Here is a 24,335-nt window from a genome sequence, read left to right as displayed (position 1 = left end):
CAGTGTATTCTAATAACAACACTCATGCTTTTCATTTACTCTCTTGTAATGGATAGGACAGCTGCATTTCCTGTAGTGCGGATCAGTAATAAGAAATAATGACCTGCTTGAGTTTAGTGGGCTCACACCCACTGTACAGCGCAATTATACACACACATAATTGTCTTGGCAAGTCTGGAGACGTACTAAGATGTGAAATCCTATTCATGCAAGTGCTATCTAATTGGCTCACTCCTTTGAGGAATTAGACCGAGTTAATCACGTCTGAATATACAGAACTCAATTAGAACTCTGCAAGCTAATGCAGACAGCCATGAATATTTGATGACGAAGTCAGCAGAAAGCCGAGCCCCGCTCTGTGTTCACCAGCGCGCCTCGAACGACAAGTAAAACCAAGGTGGGCGTATACCTGCCGTCGCCGTGCGGCGTGTGCGCGGCAGCTCTCCCAGTGTGAGCAGCAGCTGTGCAGCCGCTCGCAGTCGTGCAGAGGCGCTGACGGCGAGCTGCAGTGCCACAACAATGAGCATGTGGGGGCCCTTAACTCACCGCGCTGGCTGCAAGCCGCTGGATCTGACTACCTGGATATCCATCACAGTGAAGTGACAGGTGTGTGGGTGGTGTGCAGTCATTTCTAATTAGAGCTATATTACTGTCAGGGAAGCAATATTAGAAACTTTCTCTGTGTGCTGTAGCGCCTGCATCACTGTGGCTGGATGTGAGGGGAGAGGATCAGTCCGTGATTGGATGTATTGTATCGTATATCGCCTCTCTCAATGACAGCAGGGGCTGTAGGGGAGTTCTTGGGGATATCCCATTGTTAGGTGGGAGAGGAGTCTGTATGATGTGCTGTGGAGGACATCCATCACCGGGAGCTCCAATACAGCTGACACCATGCCTGTCGCCTCTGGGTGCCGTGCCGCCCTCGGAAACTTTCCTTTGCTATCCAGATTGAATGAGCATGGTGCGTTTGAACTCACTTGTAAAATTCAGTAAACACACTGAGAGCAGTGGTTCTCTGATGTACCCCCACTGGCATTCAGATGAACTCAAGGACCCCTTCATCAGCACCAACACTCGCACTCCAAATGTGTTCACTTCAAATGATTTTTAAGGTAGATGTTAAGTAACGCCACAAAAAGCGGATCCTGTTACTTTATCTTAGTCAAGTAAACTTTCTTAATGCAAGCTGGATCCTTCGACAACTCCTCCACTTCTCTCAGCTGATTATTTTAAAGGCCCAAACTCATCGATGCCTTCCACCAACCTACAGCGTCAGTATTTGCTTAAAGTTTTATCCATTACTTTGAGCCCGTTCATCCATAAAAGTTCTTTTAGGGACTCTTGCCACTCAGCAGCCGACTTTGCAAAGCTCCCAGTTTTTTGGGGCCATTGATTTTAATGTACTAGATAGTGAACGTAAAGATGGCGCCCATGCAGTCCACTGAGAATCACTATGCCAAAAATGTTATCTAGCTTTCAGGGTTACTTCCTGCTGGCTCCGCCCACAAGATCCTGCTCTTTATACAAATACAAAACCTCTTAGGTTAAAACATCCATAACAGAAAGAGTCATAATTGACCTTGTTGCAGTTCGAGGGGTCGTGTCAACATTTTCACAATTAACTTTTATGAAGTATTTTTTTCAACTTCTATACATTTAAGGTCATTATTTAATGTGAACTCAATGACAACAAGAGGCATGAAGATGTTGCCACTGACAGCCTGGTGAGAGATCTGTGCTGTGCAGTTAGCTTATTGATTATTGTGACAATGTAGTTAATATCAGTATCACGCTAATTTGCACAATTCCTATGTGTGGATTTAATTGTGTTTATCTATGTTGAAGTTGCTGAAGTATTCTACAACCTTTCCACATACTCATTAGGGTTTAAGTGGTTGTTTGGTGGGAATGACTGAAATAGAGCACCATGATTTGTTTTTCTGTTAAAGTGGAATAACGATTAATCAATTAATCCATCACCAGAAAACTAACTGCCAACTGGTGATAAATGATTAACTGTTAGTCACTAATTTAGCTTAAAAAGGTACTGAAAATAATCATTGGTTCATGCTGCTGTAGAGTAAATTTGGATGATTGTTTGTTGTAGTTTGTTTAAATGCATATTAATTAAAGCACAGTGGGTGCCCAGGATTCTTTCGGTATCGATTAATCGATGAAGTTTACCAATTTCATGACAGAAATCAATTCTTGGAACAATCTTTGAAAACAAGATGAAACACTTTGCATGCTCGAAAATGTGGAGAATTTTACTTTCAACATGCCAAACTAATACAAAAAAAAACCTCTTTCAGATCAGCGCTTGTTTGCATTCTACATGTCCCACAAAGAAGCTGCTTTTGCTTTCACGGGAGTCTTAGCTGATAATAGAAATTCCTAACAAGAGATTTGTGCTCGAAAAGTGTGTCTGCATCAGAAAATTAATAACACAAAGAAGAAGTGACATCACCACGCTCCAAGACTGACAAACAGACACGGGAGGTCAAAGCTCATCAGTCAATCATAAACGTTTCTTGGTGACTGGCAGGTCAGGGCCGCTGTGTGCACTTCTTCCTTTACAATAGCAGAATGGAAAATCTTTGGTAGAGTGAAGGCAATAAGACCAAAGCCCATTTATTTTAAATAACAGAGCCGCAGTACAACACCAGATAATGAATGTAATTACATTCAAGCAAGTTGGCGTCCGTGACCTTGGTGGTCTCTGAAATTCTGTCAAAAGAGGCAGAAATAGATTAAGGTTTTTTGTGTGGGCAAATCCCTATCTCTTTATTACTACTCTTTCAATATGAAGCTCTGCTCCTGGAGTGACCTTGTGTTAGCTACACTACCGCTGAGAAGTTTGGGATCACCTGTTTTTCTTCTTTCCTTCAATAATGTTAACAATATAAATCCAATACTACATCTTTGTTTTCTATTTCACTTTTTTTTTTACATTATTTTCATCTTTAAGAATATTTTGGATTAGCAACACTGCTGTTAATGTTAGCTTTTTATAGTCCTTATTGAACCTGATCTCATTTAAATCTGCAAAGATTTTGATGCTCAGCTTTCAATTTATTTTACCGAAAACTGCTGACGTTTTATGTTCTCGTTCAACTATTATTTTGTCTCTTTTTGCCCTTTCAGTTGTTATTCTGGTTGAACCATTGTACTCTATTTTGTTCACCATGTACAAAATATTACATTATTTTCCAATCCCTTCATACAAAAAAACACATCTAACATCTACTTCTAAAGGGGACTTTCAAAAAACCTAAAAGCATGAAAGACTACTCCAAAATACAGAGGGACCCTTTCAGCCACCTAGTTCAAAACTTTGAAACTCTGGTGTACACGAGTCTCATTACAGCTCACTTAAACTGTTTGCACTTTGGATGATCTACATTCATGGGAAGTGGTCGTATGAACAGGAAAGTGGGGATGTGATTCTGCCTCAAACAGGGAACTGAGCATTGTCTGCAACCGTTTCACCATTCAGGGGAGTCAGTTAAGCAGATTGAATGAAATGTTTACCAGTGTAGAGCCCGAAGCAAAGGGCAGCTAAGCAGCCGTTTTAAAGTAAATTACCTGGGCTGTGGGAATGCTGCGGAAATCTGCCAAAAACCAAGTAACAAGGCCGACATGCACAACACAGAATAGACTTAAGAAGAGCAGGCATGGTACCCTGTGTAAGCAATTAACCTCAGTGACACTGAATCCCAATGCTGAACTTCTTCAAAGACCAGCTGAGCTATCAGATAGAGGGAGAGTCCTTGTTGCTCTCAGCTCTGTTAACTAATACGCTCTCGTGGTTAGACTTCCTGAAGTGAAAGGAGACAGAAAATTGCTATTCATATCTAAAGTACAATTTCAAATGGATGTGGTGACTTCTATAATCCCACTAACTAAGAACATTTATGCCTGAACTATCTAGAAGGTATAATGGCTGCTAGAACACAATGACTAACTTTGCTGCACTCGTTTTTTGTTTTTTTTGTGAAGACGCACCAATGTCTTAAATTATCTCAAATCATGCTCTATGAAAACTGTCATAGTTCCTTTTACTTAAGTGTATATAGTAAGAAATGATCCATGAGTTGACATTTTGTCGGCATCAGCAAGTGAAGTTAGATACAACAGGAAGCTCTCCTTGAGCAGCTCTTTCGTTAGAATTACAACAGAAGAGGAACTGGTGTATCTGTTTATAGAGCAGCCAAACAAACTGAAGATGCGTCAATTAAAGTCAGTCATTAATAATCGTCACTGCAAACTGATTTTACGCTTTTCAAATTGTTTTCCACATGACAACAGCCAGAGTTGCTGCTCTTGACTTGTTCAACAACTCCTTTGCAGGATTTTCATAAACAATGGTGGTTCCTTCACAATAAAAGATAGATAGATAGTTTAGATAACATTGGCAGTAGCTTCATACTGCTCAGACATGGTGGTAGCAGAGTGAACTTTGTAATTGTGTCTCATTGATGTCAGCCATAAACAGTAACTGATTACATGAAGCTTTGTTACCAAAATTCAACGTTTAGTTATTTCAGCTGACTATTCGAATGATTATCAAGTCACATCACACATTAAACTTAAGTTTTGTGTGTAACTTTAGGAGTACATAGTTTCCCTGTGGTATCACTGTTCCAGCTGCTATTGCAAAGACAGCGTTAGCAACATGGCTACTGCCTGGCCACTGTCTTAAGCAAAAAACAACTGTACAGATCCCAATTTGACCATTAAACTCTGATCTCAGTACTATAAAAAGACAGAGTGAAACACTGTATGAATATGCAGGTTTTGTTACTAATGATCTAGGAGGAAGAATGCCGGTTTAACTGTCTCGAGTCCTGTTGGTAACTGGGAACAGACACAACACCGGAGCTCTCCATCAAGGCGATGCCCGTCCGTTCACTCTTGTTTTACCACGGTTCCTTTCACTCTCACTCTTCACCATCTTTGCCTCCTCCATCAGCAGGGTTCCTTTTCTTTTTGCAATGTAGAGTTTCCAGTTATTCCAGTTGTTCCACAGTTACCTGCTAGTGACTACAATGCCTGCTCCTCCTCCTATTCTAGTTACGCAATGGCAGATGTGCTTCCTTTGTGGTGTAATTACACCTTGATTTTTGTGGGAACGGTGGCAGAGCAAAAAGCATAGTGAACGCAAGGTCTACAGGGACTCTGTAGATGGTGTCATTTTTCTACTACCATGGCACTGTGCCATCAGTATATGCTTCAGAATAAGTAAAAGCAATAAGGTTGTCTATTTCCACTTAAAGTACCACAACTTGCATATTAATTTAAACTCAAACCACAATGTTTTCCTAAACCGAACCAAACCAACTGCGACCATGCCGAGAAGGTCCGCTACGCCCCTCACTAGTACTGTGAGCTGTGTTTCTGTTTGGGAACAGTAAAATGTTTATTCAGCTGACCTTTACCGTTGTTTTGGTATGAGGATGTGTTGCTACTGAAAAGTAATCGAGAATGTAAATACTGGAAAAATCAAAACGATCAAGTTTAGCATTAAAAACAAGGGTTTTTTCATGTCTTTTTCTTAACAATTGAACTGAAAATGCGACAATTACAAACAATGGGGCACAAACAACACCATACCTGGATGTTATTCATATCACTATCATTACTCACTATCGGTGGTGTCGCTGCTTTGTTCACATTGAAGCTGACACACTGAGTGTACTCTTGGCCTTTCACTTTACAGCATTTTCCTCTTAAGTGGAGCACTTCTCTTAAATGTATTACAGCTCGCATGTCAGCTCTCAGTGAGCTTTGTCTGAGGTTGCAACCTTTAAAGATGCACAAAAAAAAGCCCTCAACCTTCTACTTACTGCACGGCGATAGTGCAAGATGAAGCAACTGACCGGCACTTCAGGTTCAGGATCAACACATGAAAACACACTATAAAGTTCATCGCACATCTGGTTACATAATTGGATCTCCAATTACGAGAGACACAGTTAAAATGCCTGGCTGTTGTGGAAAATGCTTTTGTAATGTCGTCCGACCCCACTGGATTTCCCTTTATGTTTTTAAATTTCCAGATGCCCCGCGATTAATTTGTTCCAGTTTGCAGAAAACATACAGTCAGCAATACTTTGAATCCACTGGAAAATGTTTCACATCAGAGCTTTCTTGGAAAACACTTAGTGGCACTAAAACTCAAAACTGCTGTCTCTCAGTAACAATGATGGCGGGCTCACTGGGTGCTGTTTGCACACACACTCATTAAGTCTTATCATGTGTGCAAACATGGAGTGGGTAAATCTGTGGGACAGCTCAGGCAGACACATCAGACAAGGAAAAAGAAACAATGGTGACCCAGTGTTGTCACATTAATGCGATTCTAAAGCACTCCATGCAAAACGAGACATTAATTGAACGTCTGTGGAGTTTATCAACATCATTGCGTATTCAAATAGGCAGCGATTAGTCCTCTGTGCAGGGAAGCCAGGCAAGTGCCGAGGACAAAGGCTCACTGCTAGGCTGCAATTTGTGGGCCAATGGTGTGACTGGGGTTGGTTAGACAGAGAGATAGCAGGTCGTGAAATCAGGAAGTAGACCGGTGACGATAACAGCTGTGGGTGAGTTCCTGCACATTACTAAAAGGAATTAATGATATCTAGACAAACAGTTTGAATGAGGCAAATCAGCCGGCGGAAGAGATGGATCTCGCTAATACAAATGTCGGCATTGTTCCACAGAATATGTAAAGTCTCAGACGAGATAAGGGGGCTGCTGATCGCCTACTTTGATACATGGCAGAAAACTTTATTGGATGGCAATCAGCGTGGCGTGCAAAATGTATTCCTGCAATTCCTGGCAAAGGGATTAATAGATGTTTGCATATCATTATACAGATTCAACACACAGTAAGTTTCCTCAGGCACCTGTTATACCTGTAAGATGTTCTGCATCAGATGTGATACACTGCCAGAGGGTGTTCCAATCTATTTCACACTTACAAAACACAACATATGGGAAATATAAAATATACGTAATGTAAAATGAGTTTCACCGAGTTAAGGCTCACAACTATAATAACATGGTTTAAATAATTATAATTAATCATTAAAGAAATGTATTAAATGTAGCATTTCTTCTGTTACTTTGAGAGGACCAACATGCATCGAATGTGATAAAACTATATCAGATTAGTTAATGTAATTAAGATATTGATTAAATGTTATTCTATGTCAGCAAATGGTTTCAATTAGTAAAAATAGTAAAAATGAGACTGTATTAGTCTGAACAGTTAATAAAGAATACATATTCTAAGCAGTATTGCATTTTTTGAATATCTTAAAAATGTAATACAATCTGAATTTAAAGGGCAACTCCACCAATTGTACAAATCAAGTTCTCTTTAGTCATCATAGAGAGAACTAGTCACTCTCTGAACACGGGTGAATCGCGTCTTTTGTGGCTTAAAAAATCTGATGAAGTCTAAAGAAATTACCCTGACGATGTCATAGTGCCGTCAACAGGGTAATCTGGGTTTACACTTGAAGACCCCAAATATTTTGAGAAAAAACTTGTGTTACCAATTGGGAGCTTCAAGCTTGACTTACATGGTAATTAACCTGGCGGCGAGGGTCCAAATAAGCAGCGTGTTGAGTTGGATTATGGGAAATGTAGGATTCAAAGTTTTTTGTGTTTTATCTTCGGAATGAAAGTCAGGATTTGTCTCCGAAACTCAAGATGGAAAACAGGGAGTTAACAAGGGTTTTAAAGGCTACCAATACGACATGGCAGGCTGAAGAGGAAGGACAGTATGGGAATACAGTCAAAAAACAAATTCATAGTTAATAACGATCGTTCTTTTTCTCTTACAGATTCCTAGACTGACTGACTTGAAGGCTAACTTGAGTTTCCCTCTCCCTCCCTGGGATATGACATTTCTCTTCAGAGACTCAACTCTCACGTTCATTCTCTAATCGTACAGAGGCGTATGACCCTGAGGATGGGAATAAAAGAAGAAGAAATTACTTTCATTAAGAAATTCAGATTTCCCCCATCCTTTTGATCTTGTGCCAGAAGAACATTTATGCTGATGAAATGCATAAATAAAGTTCTTAAATTATCCCGTTCCTCTTTAGCGCATGTATCAGAGTTGGAGAACTTCCAGACAAGACAACTACAATCACAGTGAGTGCCTCTGAAAAGGGATGATTTAAGAGATGGCCTGCCACTGGTTTAAACGTCATGTGGCTCAACTTCCAGACTTTACTGGTAAAGTGTGTATCAAGCCATTTCTTGAAAGTGATGTTGAGGGAAAATAAGTACGAGTTAATATGTGATGGGTATAAGAAATCATCACCGTCAGTGTTTGCTCCAATGTATTTCTATGAACCAATGATTCATAGATTAATGAAAGATGATGATGATTATTACAAGATGTTTTTTAAAAAGCACATCTGGATTTATTCTAAGGCTAATTGTCATTATTCGTCATCCCTTGTCCAGCAAACCTCTCACTCGTGTTTACTAGCAAGCTACCAGGTGCATGGTGACAATCATCTCTTTTCACATGTGCTTTGTCTCTAATGTGTAAAGAGGAATGCTTTTTCGTGGGAACATAACTGCCTGACATTTGTTTTAGGGTGGCTTCTATCTGCCTCAGGGAGCCCATAAAAAAAACAACATTTTCTTCTTCACTGATTCACAACAGTCTTAAAAACTTTTTTTTCCTATCAAAAGCTGGTACATTAGCCTCAATTCAACTGCAGGTGTTTTATGACAGTAGTGGATAATGTAGCCCTGTACTGCTAACGCTAAGCAGTGATGAGGAGCTTGCTGCAGAGGTCTGGTAAGTTTTCTTTGTTTCAATGCCATACCTCCATGTTGGGTTAGGCTGATAAAAAAAAAAATTAAAAGGTCTGATATAAGGCCTAAGACCAGACAGGACTGGTTATACCGAATTTCACCACTAGATGAAACTCAGTTGCTCCTGAGAATATCATAATGTGACGTGTCAAAGCACTACAGTCCATGAGGGCAACTGCAACACATTGTATTTTCATTCTGCACAATAACAATTTAAGTCAATGAGTTTTCCGCAAGCTCCTGGTAATGTTTCACAATACAAAAAACCCTGTTAAGAAATTAAGAGGATCCTTCCACTGAAACACATGGGAGCTTTTAATTTGAAAGTGATACAGGAAGTGCTGAGTTTGTATTAAAACAAAAACAGGACCAGCGGATTAAAACGAGGCTTCGTATTGTACAGTACAAAAGCACAAGTAATGCTAACAAGCTGCAGCTTAACCTGCACCAACTTGTTACTAATGAGAGTTTTCTCCCGTGGACTTCAGTCTGAGTAGTATAGTGGCACTGTGTGCACAACTCTGCACACAGCTCATCCCTGGCGCATCATAATAAGACGTAAGCACAGCACCACCCATAAACAGACTTTTACATATGAAATCCAGGGATCATAATATTTTCCTTCCTGACTTCATTTGGACCTCATACAAATGTTAAAGCTTTTACAAATTTAACGACAATCACAATCACTCATTTCGAAATATGAACGAAAACGAAAGTTAAAGCTACAACCAAAGTTTCCCCTGTAATGGCCGGTTGGACTGCACAGTGACTTCCCATCTCAGCTTCCAGGAATGACCCTCAAATGTCCCCATGATATTGCTGAGTATAAGAAACCAGGACCCTATTGTCATATCCAGAAACTGGACTGAGGAAGAAACTGAATCATATTCTAACGAAACTGAATAAGTGAAACACTTCTGCAAATGGTTTCCTTGTGGTCGTGCAAGATGACGTGTCTTTCCTGACAATATTGTGCAAGTAAATACTTTCATGTGTGTTGTGCAACAGGGCGACAAGACAAACGGGTCACAGTTTGGTAAAATAGGAATAAAAGCACCCCAAATCGAAAATAACTTCTGGGATCTCTCAGTGCCAGTCATTGCTTCAGTCTGGTCAACTTCTGATCAGAAGAGTGATTTAAAAAAGAAAAATGAGGAAACAGACAAGACCCAATCTTTTTTAGGATCTAATCCACAAAGAGAATTAACACCATGTTACATTCTAACATGATTTTGACACCCTTTAATAACTAACTGCATTTAAACCATATCTGACTGCTTATCAGCTGTAACTCCAGATAGTTATGCATCAGCTCACTGATTGACGTTCAAGTGAAAACGTTCTAATCATCATCTAATTCAGCGAGGAAGAGATATCTGAAATTCCTCTATTATAAAGACAATGAATGCAGCTCTGATTCATTATTCAGGGAAAACTAATTAATAATCCATCCGGCTGGACTAAAAAAACCTGTGTTTACTACTTATGACTATCACTAAGGTTAAATCTGGAGATATGCTCATTTATGGAACAGCTGCTTTGAACATTTGGTTTTGATATCACTATTGACACCAGGCAAAAACAAAACAGGCCATTTCATATTGTAGAACTCAGTCATTTTTATGTTTTTTTCCCACAAACTGCCAACTACCATGTCATACTATTGGGTCACAATACTTTTATACAAGCCATGTAGATATATTATTAATTTCTAAATGTCTACATAAAAAATATTATCAATATGACCTTTATTCACTGTTTTTAGCATCCTCCATGCCTTTGTACTTCTACATGCAAGAAGCAACTTTCAGATATAGAAATACCGAGACAATTTCATTTGGTGACCAAAAACAAAACAAAGGCACAGAAAAAGAGGAAATGAAGATGTGTGTGGTGAGTGGCAACTCGTCAGGCGATGATGAAATGAAATGTGGTCGCCTGAAGTGGAAATGTGTGACCATTCCAGGCACCAACGTGACCATCCCTGATATCTTAAAGTGCCCTTTTGAAACATGGACATACAAATAACCAGACTGAGCCAAAACCAGAAAGCGAGGCAGGTGAAGAGGAGGGACAAAAAAAGTTACTTACAATATAGCAAGGCTCACAGTACGCCTTCTTCTCCACAGCGAAGAAAGGCTTGCCGCGCAGCTTGGTGCTGCAGGTCATGCAGACGAAGCAGTCGACATGGAAGACCTGGTCCATGGCAGTGCAGCCTGTGCCTTCACCCACTACGTTCTCTCCACAGCTGGCACAGCGCCCTGGGGAGAGGAAGAGGAGGGGAGGCTGAGAGCAGATTCATCAGAAATCCACAAGATATTTAAGGTCGGATAGCATTCATCAGGGAACCAACAGTCACACCGAAAACACTAAAGACTCAAACGATTCAGTCGTTTCTCGTGTTCTGCAGGAGAGCTGTACTGTTAGACTCTGTTCCAAGCAGAGGCAGACGCTCTGATGATAGTAAATAGCTTGACCTTTTTTGTACAGTCTCATGACACAAAGAGACTGGCAAGGTGGTAGTATCATATTAAAGGTGCACTTTGTAGTTATGCCTAAACAAACTAAATAAACTCTCTGTTTTCACGATGAATGCATAAACCTGTAATGAATAAATAAATCTGGTCATCACAGAGGGTACCGTAGAGGTCCAGTGTGGAGGATTTAGTGGCAGAACGGAACTTAATATTCACATTTATTTTTTCATTGTGTATGTTAACAGAGTATTATCATCTGAATATATGAATTATGGTTTTGTCAACTTAGAATGAGCCTTTTGGATCAACACACAGCAGGTCCTCATCAGTCGGGTCCACTATGTTTCTACAGTAGCCAAGAATAGATAAACCAAACGGAAGGCTGTTCAGGGTTTTTGTATCTTCTTTCCGTCAGCGAGGGTGAGACAACCCCAATAAACTCAGCACACTAGACCACTAGTTTTTTGCTCTGGAGTGATTCATGCAACAGTCAAGTTGCTATTCCTGAGCTACACTGAACAGTGGCCAAAACATTTTTGAGGTCACAGTGAAGTTGACCTTTGACATTTTGGATATAAAATACCATAATTTAATTATTTTATCATATTAGACCAATGTGTTAACTTTTGTCATTATCATCATATTTAATGTTGAGAGATGGCCAAAAATGTGTTTTGTGAGGTCACAGTGACCTTTGACCACCAAATTCAAGTCAGTTCATCTTAAAGGTCATCTTAGTTCAACTGGATGTTTGTGCCAAATTTAAAGAAGAGCGCTCCAGGCGTTTCTGAGATATCGTGTTCACAAGAATGGGACGGACGAACAGAAAACATAATGTCATAAAGCAGAAAATCATCACGTTTGAGATTTTTAGCATTCATGCTTGGTAAATGATTGAAAGCCTTATTGATTGTCAACACTGCTGCTTATCAACATCCAGGGGTGGTTCTAGGGGGGGGCCAACAGGGGCCAGTGCCCCCGTAACTCTGAGTCTGGACCCCCCTGTGGCCCCCCCGACAGGGAGTCTGCATCAATAATACAATGACAGATTTCTTGCACTGATTTTTTACTGAAGGGAAAGGTGGAAATAAAGTGTCTCAGCAGTTTACTACCCAATCAAAGTTGTTGAAATTATAAACATTGTTTGAAGTCCCATTTATCCCTTATCTGAATGAGGGATTTGTCTTTTCCCGGGTTGTATGTGCCCCCTAACAAAAAAGTCGGCCCCAACCTGGCCCCCCTATTAAAACCGGTCTAGAACCGCCACTGTCAACATCCTGCTTAATAATCAATTGTTTCGCAACCACACATTAAAGAGCTTATATCCTGCTGTGGATGTGTGAATGTGAATGTTACTGCCACCTGCCTCCATTGATTGCTGTTCATTTTCTCTCCGACAGGCTGCCGACTTGCTGTGGAATAGTTTAACCACAGGATGTTGCCCATGCATCAGTTCACACTACCTTGTCCCAAAAATGTTAAACTTTCCCTTTAAATGCTTGATTTCCTGATGTCAGAAGTGCCTAATCTTCATTTTCTATTTCAAACGCTGGATAAGGAAGGATTAAATACTATAATTATGCGACATTAAAGAAACCATACACATCACCAAAGTGTGACACGGGTGACATCTATTTAAAAAAAATTGGGCTTTAAATGATAAAAAGAAAACTTTAGAAGTACAACCGAGTCTTTGTAAAAAGGGCACAAGTGAACTGATACTATTGCGCCAGAAAGAGCCTGATTGCATATTGCGGGACATGGCATTTGGATATCTTTAATTGAGTTGGAGATATCTTTAATTGAGTTTAAGATGTCCTCGACTCAATGCAACTTATCTTCAACCCAATTAATAACACTGTCAATTTAATTACTGGTATCTTACAATAATAGGGTTTAAAAAGATATCTCAGAATGTTTTATTTTTTACACATCTGAGGACAGATGCAATCTCTCAGAGGAAGCATGATACAGTATATTTAATTAATTCAAGTTCAGTTGTATAGATCATTTTTTTTGTTCCTTTTCATTTTGTGCTTCATCTAAAGGCTGATTTGGGAGATGATTGACACCCTGTATGTTCTGAACAGAGCAGTTCAAGCGTGTTACAGACAGAGGCGAGACACTAACCGGGGGGAGATAGAGTATCTGATGCCTGCATTTTCACAGTTCCACTTTCTGTTTTCATATCAAAAAATTCAAACGGAGTGTAAAGCTGAATCTGTCTCAGGTATCAGCACAACTTTTGGAAGTCATATGTTGTTGAGATCAAATATCTGCTCGACTGAGAGGCCCGCTAATGGTATTCTAATCTCAGATAACTCATTATCTTATTGTCAGCCGCTGTGGAAACTGAGAAAAGTTGCTTAACAAAAGGACTGGATCACACACAACTTTTCCAGCAACGTTCCGAAAACCTTACTGAGACACTGATGTTTGTGATTCTGTTATTGCAGGATTGGTTGTTTATCGACTGGGGACACATTAAGAGACAAAGGACTGACAAATTGCTGTTGAAGACTCTGAGATGTTAACATTCTGATTTCTTATCACAGCAGCATTTTCGTATGTTGATTTAGCGGCTGCTGTCATCCACGTTGACTTATGGCTCCGACAAGTTTCCATAAAACCTGCTATTGGTTTCATCTGTTCCCACAGCCCTATCCACACCTCAATTATGGCTGCGTTACCTACTGTACAGGGAGGCAGATTAAACAAACTAGTGAAGGCACGTCTCGGGGGGACATGTGGGTGTCAGTGGAATCACAAGCAGGGTAATCACTTCAGAGAGCCAGAGGGAAAGAGAAAGGGAGAGAGAGTGAGCGAGAGACAGAGACGAAGCATGCTGAGCCTGTTAGTGGCTTCAGATCACAGGCCATCTTCAGTGAGTGGATGAGAATGCCAAACATGTCCCACAGGGCTCCCACTTTAAATAGCGAGAAGGAAACCTCTCGGAAATCCTTTTCCTTTTGGCAGTCTGTGATCGCGAGGGCCCTCAGGAGCTATTTGTGCGCGACTGTGCATACACTATACACACACGCGCACACACACACACACAAATGTACACAATGAAAAAAAAAAATCTCTTTGCGCCAGACATGCCACACATGTAGACGAGTATATATACAAATACAGACACATGTATCATAGACTGTATGCATTCCAACAGACATGTTGTGACGTGCTGTGTAGGCAGCAGCCACGAGCTCACATGATCATTTAACGAAGAGCAGCAGATCTGAGGCCGTTTACAGCTGACCCTCAAACTACTGCATGCTTTATAAGGTTATTACTATTATTATTATCATTATTATTATTATTGTTATTTTTATTCATTGTAATGAATTAGGGCCGCAGCTCTTAATTTCATTATCAACTAATTGACCAATCATATGGACAAGAAAATATTCATCATAATCTCTTAAAATCCAATTTGACATATTTAGACAGCCAGTTCTTTCTGACATACAGACCACAATCCAAATATATTCAGTTTTCTATAATAGAAGACAAAGGAAACCTGTAGTGTCACAATGGAGAAGCTGCAACCAGAGAATTTTCATCCACAAGCGCAAATTAATATCTTGCCAATCAGATAACTCGTCGTTTCAGCTTTAATGTCTTTTCTTTTGTCAAGTAATAACTCATTTTGTTTCATCCCAGGTCACAGTCTGCCATCATGCAGATGATCAGATGAGACTTGAACATGGATCAAGACATTCTGTTGTTTGTCAAAAGACCCCAAGAAATCCAGCAAATATTCACATTTCAAAATCTGACCCCAGAGAAGCTCAACGGTTTAGATTAAACATTAATATAGCAGCAGACAACAACTTGCATGTCTGTTATCAACATGGTGTCCTGGTGAGAAACGCTCTCACATTACAGGTGCAATAAAATATGTTTCTGCAAACATTTGAGGTGAGATGAAGACTACGCAGTGACAGAGGATTTCGTTGTATTTGATCAGCACTGGCTGGTTTTACAGTTTGATTTGAGTTTCTTTGAGCAGTTTGAGTTCATGTGCTCATCTGTTGTGGTCTGAGATGCTGGTGCTTGATATCTAGTTGGCATCCCATGTCAAATATTTCACCTTAGGTTGGAATTTACTAATGAATAGCTCAGCTCTATTTTCATTATCAAGGAGCTTAAGTCCACAAAATAACAGAAAAAGCAGCTGCCCAGTACAATTTGTGGGAATGGTGAAGCCTGCACTAACAATGAAAGCTAAAATATAGAGAGGTAATTAAAAAATTTAAATATACTGAGTGGCTCGAACTAAAATAAATTATTAATTAGTTTTGGCACTTCTTTTTCCAATTTTAATTATTATATTATCTGCAAATGTAAACATATTTCCACTGTCAGAATGTCAGAAAGTAGCAACTGCCCGTTTAAATTTTCACAAGCCCAAAGTAATGTCCTCTGTTATGAATGATGACCAGTCAAAAACAGGTTGGGAATGTTTGGTATTCGATAAATGTATCATCCAATTTGTTGTCAATAAAGTCAATTTCCAAATCAACTCTTCAACATTTTAAGACTTCAGTTATCCAACATGTACTGAAAGAATTAAACATGATCTTGAGTCTCAAGATTTCATTAAATATATCACAACACGTTGAGCTCTGAAGCACACTTTTACTATGATGGCTTTCATTGCGGGGCGTAAAAATGTGAAGCTTCTGAGTGAGCTTGTAACTTTTCTTCTCTAACAGTCTTACTGTATGATAATAGAGAGAAAGGGCGCAGTGTTTTACAATGCTTCACATCAATAATTTCGCACATCTGCGTCGGAAGTAAGCATTTTCAATTTTCAGACACTACTTCAATTGACTTCTTGAATAATACAGGACAGCAATTGAAGTAACATCGTATTTACCCCAGTGGAGATGATCGCAAATACTTTCGAACTATTTCAGCTGGGCATAAAGGAATCATGAAAGGCCTCGCTGCTCCCCAGCGTCCCTTTGCACGGGGAATGGAACCAGAGTCTTAATATCAAAACTTCAAATAGTTCCTGTAGAACCAATGCAATGGTGACGGGGCGGGAGGGGGAGTTCATTTACACTTTACTCACTTTCTTTCCTTTCATTCCTCAACCCTCAGAAGTGTCTCTTCTCTGTTACATCGAAAGTCAAAAGAAGGACTGAAGAGAAAATCTTTTCTTCTTTTCTTTTTTTAAAGAAGCACATTCCCTGTGAGCTATAGAGGCTTAGAATGGTTAGACAATTTAATTGGATAAAAGGAAAAGATTAAAGAGGCCCTGACTCTGTTCCATAAATAATTGATTTCTAATGTATTTGTAGTGGCAGTGAGACGCTGTTGTTTGGGAATGGGGGATGTTGAGTGGCAGAACGCTTCAGATTTCCCTCAGTCTTTGCCTTCTTTGTTTTTCCACGCCGTGATATTGAAGCAGCATGAAAGGCAGAGAGGGAGCACACTTGCAGCTCAATTTGATCTTACATCGTCAGAAATCAAAGATCGTGCATGTAAAGAAGGATCGCAAGGAACTTTTTTGTGGGAGACCAAACTTTTCACACTATGTTACTAAAGAATACAATTCTGCTGGTGCAACCCTTGCAAACCCCAAAGGCAAAGCCAGCAACAGTAGCTCGTATCCAAAACTAATAAAAGAACCACAAAATCCATTTTGGGACTTCATCTAAAGTTTTGCGCTTGGATTAAAATATCCGATAGATATGGTGGTAAAAAACACAAAACACATTTATCCACTGCAGATGTTGTGTTTCAATATTAACAACACAACAATGCTCAGAGGGAGGAATTAAATCATAACTAACACAGATGTGGCTATGACTAATTATCTTGCTCTACTTCAGATTTTTTGAATTATACAGCATTCATTTATGGGAACACCCTAAAAAAGGTGGGCCAGATAAAGACATGAAGTTGTGATAACTTCTTCACACTTAATTAAAGACATCAACAATAGGCCGGTGAGTGTTTAACAGCAGAAAATAAGTCTGTCGAACACATTAGGAGCGTAACTGCCGGCTACTGAACTGCCAGAGGCCACGATTTGTGCGCCGTTTCATCTCTCCCCCCTCTAGGTTAATCTACTTTGTTGCTTCAGCTTGCCCTCCGTGTAGACCGACAATGCTGTGGCCTTCATTTGCCTTAGGATGATGAGAGAAATAGCTGTCATCGCTGCATTTCAATCTCTGAATGCCTCTTTCCTAACCCCTGCCTTTAATCTCATTCCCAATGTCAGCAAATAGCAATCTGCAAAACTGCTGCGGCGATGGCGGAGGATGGAGGATAGGCGAGCCTGTGCCACTAAGCATTACCGCTCGGCCTGTCAGGGCCCGCGGCGGCAGAATGAGGGGGACTGAGTGTAGGTTACATGTTTTAGAAGCAGGTTGGCAGGAGCGGCGTGGAGGGGTGCCAGGCAGCGAGCGGGGCTGGCGAACAGGGTGAAACAGAGAGGGGAGGGAGAGAGGGGAAAGGCAGGGGAACAGGTGAGTGTGTGTGCTGCGGACTATGTTGGGCAAGCTGCATGTTCAAAGAGGTCTGTGTGTTTGTATGCTGTTCATCCGTGCGCACCCGTGTGCTTGTAACTATGTATGCGTTTGCGTGCATGAGCATGCGGATGTCTACTCATTCCTGAGGTCAAACGCTCACTCACAAATGAAATCTAGCAACGTGAGTGCCCGGAAGCCTCAGCTGGGCTCGCACGGCAGCTGATCTTGCAAGCCTCAGTGGAGCTGTCTCAACGAGGCAGGATAGCAAGCGCCGAGCCTGGCGGGGGAGGAAGGGGAGGGGAGGGCAGGGGAGGGAGGGAGGGAGTGAGGGAAGGGGGTTGGTCACCTCACGTGAACCGCTGCCAAAAAAAGCGAGCTTCTGTCGCAGGGAAGAGAAGTCCCATGCTGGCACACTGCATCAGCTGAGAAACTAGAAAGCAGCATTGCGAGGTCAGCGGCAGGGCTGGAACAAGATAATGAGAGGGGGAAAGTGGCAAAGAGGGCCCATAAACTACACCGAAAACACTACTTCATGCCTTACAGAACTGCCCTCGCTGCCTGCAGCAGAGAGCAATATAAGTATCGAAAACACCATGTGAGCATTACACGCAAGGTGATGACATAGCAGAAAACCTGCTGGGATCTCATTCATAAAAGAATTCTACACAGTTTACACTGAAAAGCTGAGGGTGTTTGTAGAATTTATAGAATCTGACAAATTTGTATATTCAAAGCGGTTAACATTATTTACATAAGAAAAAAAGGGTCTTGGAAGTCAAATCAGCAGCCTCACACTGACATACATACTGCATTCTTCTTCTGAAAGGCAGCTATGATGGATCATCCGTGGCTATTGTGTTGTATAATCTAGTCTTTTGCAGTCATACATTATAATCCACTGTAGGTGGTATAGTGATGCATGGGCTTTAGACTAGTTGCCATGTCACCAGACTGCCTCATATGATCCCCCTCCCCTCCTGCCCCTGGGTGGTCGCTGACCTCCTTCCAGCCGCATTATGCGCTTCTGTGTCATAGAGATTGTTGCAACATACATCTACACTCACAGAGTACAGCACAGCACAACAAAGAGGCACCACTTAGCCACTGTGATTGGAGGAAATCCTCTGATAGTGAAAGCGGAAATAGGCTCCTCGAGCTAAAGAGCCCATGAGAAGATTACTGTGTGAAAAAAAGCTGCAGGCAGGTTCAAACTAAAATGAGCTGTGGTCGCATTGTAAAGGACAAAACTGAATTCAGCCATTCAACTGCCTGTTTGTGTCAAAAGTAGAGTACATGCACTGTTGTGATTTATCGTATTTTAATGAATTACTCATTTTTATTTCACAATTTAATTTCATATCACTGTTTGTTTTTAGTTTTTTTACATCTTAAAAAGGTGCAATATCTTAGAATTTTAGTTTAAAAAATGAAAAAATTGTCTGAGTACTTTGTTGAATGGCTATTGATTGAAGTCACAGTAGCATGCTAACCCGCTAGCCCCAGCGATCCAAAGTTCCTGTACTAGAGGGGTGAACACCAACATTACCCTCGTAGTCTGACTATCTACACAACAAACTAACTCTAGCTACAGTCATGAATGTATAATCAGAATACAGTCAGCAGCAGTTAGCAGTTTCTCTGTTGATATACTGCCCATATTTGTTGGGAGTGTGTAATCACGACGGCCAATTCTCCCGCATTGCACCTTTATGTTATAATCCTTCAGATTTGAGTCCTGTTTGGTTTAGTAAAACATGTGGTTACTGTGGTAACATCACGTACAATTTATTACTGCAGGAAAAGAGCTGCCTAAAATAATAGTGACTGACGTTCACCGCCTTGTGAGAACAAGCAGTGAAGCTCTGACCTCATTGCTGGGTGAGGGATTTGAATCAAAAAACAGAGAAAAGTGTGACTGGTTCTCCTTTAATGTGTATATGCAGAGCTTTTCAGCAAGCCAGCTAGGCTAGCTGACGGGCTAATCCCACTAGTTAAAAACACCTACGTGGTTATCTAAATGATCTAAAGAAAAATACTAACACTACCAAATGATGGGTAAACTATTAACATTGTTTACAAAGCGAACTCTAAAAAGTATTTTAATTGAGTTATGGCTGAAAAAGCACTGAGATAACAACAGAGAACAGTGGAGAATAACTGAAGAATGCAAATACATTGAACATTTACATAAAAAAAAAAAATTAGTGTTAAAAATGTAAAGATCTTTGGTCTACAGTTTTATGTAAAGCCCATCATATTTCATTTTATGTATGATGATGTCTGTAAATGTAAATGTGTTATCATATTGCACCTGCATGTTTACAAGATTTTAGTTTTTTTCTGAGTATAAATGCCAAATGAACATTAAAAATGAACTTGACTTTAAAGGTATACCTTCATACACTAAGTAGAAACAGTTATCTGCGTTGGGGGAGACGCTTGGCCGAAGGCATTCGGAGACTGTGGAGGTGGAGCGTGGTGGGGAAGTGAGGTTGGGGCGTGGGGGGCGTCTCTTTTAAGCCAGCAGAAAGGTTTTACTCTGACACACATCCCACTTGTTATGACATGTAGAGACACATCTAAAAGCAAACTCCTAAGAGGTTGCTGAGGGCGACCTCAGTAATATGCAAATGAATTCCACCAGAGTATCTTAGACAATGCACAAAGCTGTCTAAACTGGAAGCCTATTAATACATTAAGTTATGATGCTCAGATGTGTTATAAAGAAAGGCAGGCAGCTCCACAAGAGCGTGCTGTGTGAACCTAAACTTTTTCTGACCCAATTACCTTAGCTGATCTGTTCCGACTCCTCTGGCCTGTACTGTTACTGGAGCTACACTGCCATTTGTATCTCTTCCAAGATTCCTCATGAACATTTCATGTGAGGTGTCTTATAAATTATGAGGGCTCCTCCAGCTGACATTATGAGGAAAAATGGCAAAGCCCGCTTTTTCTTCTCCGGCTCTTATCATAAAACAAAGGCGAGCTCAAACCAGGAGGAGAGGCTTTTCCGACAGCTAAGAGTCCTGCATGGAGTACAGTATGCCCAAATGAATCTCTCTGCTTATTTCCAATGACTGTCTCCCCACCATCTGATAATAACATTACAGAAACATTTATGCCACGGCTCAGAAATCCCGCTGGAAAATCACTCTGTATAAATATTGATTGGATATTAAAATTTCACTTCTTTCTTAATTCTATACAGTGAAATACTGAAAGTCTTGTATCACATGAAGGAATTCTCAACTTGTCATTTTGGAATTAAAGGAGAAATAAAAACAGATTCTCTGCGGCAGAATGAACCACACTGCATAAGTATCATCACCACTAATTGTAAATAATGCAAAGCATCTCATCCTTTCAATTATTTAGCTTTATGTCCTGGTTTTGGTTGACAGAAATGTAGTGATGACAAAATATTGTAAGTTCCTCTGATGCACAAATGCCAAGGCATCTGTACTGCGAGCTGAGTAGCTGTGTCTTATTAGATTTCCACAAACACAGTACACCTACGCACAACCTAAGTGGATTAAATATGACGGATGATGACATTTGGAGAAAAGGCTCTTTCAGATTACTCAAATCTAATCTGGAACTCTAAATCAGGACTAATCAGTTGCTTTTCAAAGAAGCTTCAATCATAGGAGGAATTTCTGGCTCGCAAACTGGGTTTCTCGCAAGAAAAGCCGTTATTCTATAGTGCATCATTTTCAGGTTTTTTACAGTTTGAGAGGCGCTCGCGTTTGACAACGGCTGCTTTTTATGTGCCGGTTTTGTCACAGAAAAAGTCTTCAAAGACGTGACCGGTGTAATTGCTGGACTGAATTTGTTGTAAAAGAGCATAATGATGTTGTGTAACTTATGAGCTACAGATGGAGCCTCATTGAGTCTAATGAAAAGTTTCCCTGTGACATCAGAGTCAGAGTGTAACATTAATTCAATTCAATTAACCCCCTCTGGACCAATGAAAACTCACTGTTTCAGATTAGAAGCTCATCAAAGACATTAGTGACACCAATAAAACTTTGCTATAGGAAGACAATGATCCAGTCCAGTAGTGCGCCAGAGATCGCAGCCCCACTTTGATTAATCTTGTTAATTACTAGCCTTAGGGGTCCAACAACTGCTAGCCCTCTTCCCCCTGAACCCCTCCAAAAAAAGGAAGAAGAGGCTTGCGTGCCATTAGATTCTTTGTAATTACAAAAGTCTCACGCCTTGGGACTGATTCTCCCACAGCCCTGGATATACAGTGAGGAACATGTCGGACTAAAGTCAGTTTTAACATCAGTGTAGTGGCTATATGTGCATTATTCAGCGGGGGAGGATGGGGGGGCTCTGTGGATTTGCAAAGCAGCATGTGTCTGCGCTTGAACTCTCTCCTAATGAGTCCCTGCAGTCACCTCAGTCGAAGGCTCCTGCCCTCATCCTCTTTCTTTCTCTCCGTTAATTCAGCTGTCGCCTTGTTTAACCACAGGATGACCCTCCTCCCCCTCTCCAATCCAGTAACAGCCAGCCGCTGTCAGCTAGAGACGCACACGCTATCCCTAACTTGTTCTGGCTACCTCAGCTCACATATGACCCATTTCTCCCCTGTCCTTGTTTTACCAGCCTTCAGCCAGTCAGCCTTATAGTTGGCAGCGAGCAGCGAGTGCATGCATGGTATAGCAGTGCGCAGAGTTCATGCCAGGTCTGCTTCGCATACACATTCACCCAAAAATTAGGCCAACAAGGCATTGAGGGCCATTCCTCTGTAAAATGACTACACTTTGCTTAAGCCAGCAGATCCATTTGACCTATGTCTAATGTGAACCAATTAAGGTTTTTACATCAGTGCGCACCAACGTGAAGCCGAATATCCCTTAATACCAGTTAAATACATGTCCCTGTAGCTATAATACACCTACACATGCTATCGTGGTGTGCTGTGTGATTATGTGCTGATATAAAGCCTGCTCCAGAGCACCATTGAATGTATTGAGTGAGGTATCTAATGGGCATGGGAACTAATTCCAGGGCAAAGGGGATTAAAGGCTAGAGAAGAGAAAGCAGCAGAGGGATGGCACTCGCTGGCAGCACAGGGTACAGAGGGCGGAAAAATAGAAATTAAATATAAATGCACAGAATCCTTGTCTTTTGAATCCCATTTTGCGAAATAGTATTAAAATTGTATTTTGTTTAATCCTGGCAGTTTCATATTTTTTTTTTTCAAATGAGCACAAATTAAATATCAGGCGCCTCAGAGAAAAAAAATGGGGGAGAAAAAAACTGTAAAATAAAATAATTTTTAAAAATAATAATAACAGTGGACAATCAGACAGGATAAAGAGTTTCATCAAAATCAGGATGTTTCATCTGTCCGGAGCCTTTATCTCTCATTCTCATTATACCCTGAGAAGGAGTTGTGCCTTATCCTTTGATCACATTGATATAGTTTTGAGACTCTACCTTGAGGATGGTTTCTCAGACTGGTAGATATGCTGCTGTGTCTACACTGGGAAATCAACAGAAAGGAAGCACCAAGAATACGGGCTTAACCTTGTCTGTACCATACACACCTGCACTGTACTCGACAACCTCCAGACATTTTCTAAAAAACATTGTTCCAGCGGTACAAAACTAACTTTGTGGGTCACTGGGTGCACTAATCTAAGAAACCCAATGCCAGTTTTATTCTATTAACCCACTATCCCAATTAATTTAGCCTTTTTCCACATAAATGTGCCATAGCTCTGGCTTAGTGGTACAACCTGTAGATTTGGATACATTTCCTTAAAATAAGAGATAAGCTGATTATTTGTTTCTTCTTTTATTTAAAATGTCATGGTGAAAAGTGACAGTGAGCTCTCCAATGAGATCAAACTCCCTTTGCTAATGCTTTGCAATGTGTGTGTGTGTGTGTGTGTGTGTGTGCATGCTTGTTAAGCTTTCTATAATATACATGTGAATCAAACAGTGATTCACGTGCTAATTTTAGCCACCACGCTACTCTCATCTAAGAATGCTACATTATGAAGTGCATGTTGTTGTGTCAGGGACACTTGGAGAGGAAAATATAGGGACACTTATAGCAGGAATGACGATTTTTTTTGTCTGGTGATACGTAACATTCACAAGGAGAATTATCCTGTTACATTGTGATATTAGGAAAGAAGAGCAAGAAGAGTAGATATCAATATTGTGTTTGTGCTCTGTGTGTGAGATGAGTGATCTTCCTTACCAAAATATTCCTCAGATGGTGGGTTGTCCATGTCAAACAGCATCTTCTTGGTCAGGCGCTCCAGCTCGTCTTCAGGGTGGGCGATGGGAGCACTCCCCTGAGGACCAGGAAAGGAACGTAGTTGTGATTCACCAAGTCGACTGAGCTAATGACTAACATTTCAAGAATTTTGTGCATTTATATCCACCTCACTGATGGAAATCACCTGCGCTCTGTGTGATATAAATGCTGCTTAACATGCAAAAGACAAGTGCCATAATGTATTGCTTAACAAAATCTGTCTGGGTTCGACTTCAAAAAAACCTGACT

The 24,335-nt window shown here is 40.6% G+C and overlaps 1 protein-coding gene and 1 long non-coding RNA gene across 6 annotated transcripts in view; one reads left to right on the top strand and one right to left on the bottom strand.

The window, feature by feature from the left end:
• The window catches only part of lpp (LIM domain containing preferred translocation partner in lipoma), a 148,059-nt gene that overhangs the window by 17,204 nt on the left and 106,520 nt on the right, over positions 1-24,335 (bottom strand). For all 5 annotated transcript variants that reach the window (XM_030433322.1, XM_030433323.1, XM_030433321.1 and 2 more), the window contains 2 exons: positions 24,027-24,123; positions 10,936-11,105 (listed from right to left, as the gene is read on the bottom strand). In XM_030433322.1, coding sequence (XP_030289182.1) covers positions 10,936-11,105; positions 24,027-24,123 — 267 coding nt within the window. The remainder of the gene's footprint in view (positions 1-10,935; positions 11,106-24,026; positions 24,124-24,335) is intronic.
• Positions 448-8,089, top strand: LOC115591361 (uncharacterized). Its single transcript, XR_003985947.1, has 2 exons — positions 448-606; positions 7,851-8,089. It is a non-coding gene; the product is annotated as an uncharacterized LOC115591361 (long non-coding RNA).

Source organism: Sparus aurata, chromosome 11 (assembly GCF_900880675.1).
Source record: "Sparus aurata chromosome 11, fSpaAur1.1, whole genome shotgun sequence".
NCBI classification, from domain to species: Eukaryota; Metazoa; Chordata; class Actinopteri; order Spariformes; family Sparidae; genus Sparus; species Sparus aurata.
This window is presented reverse-complemented; position numbering and strand designations above follow the sequence as displayed.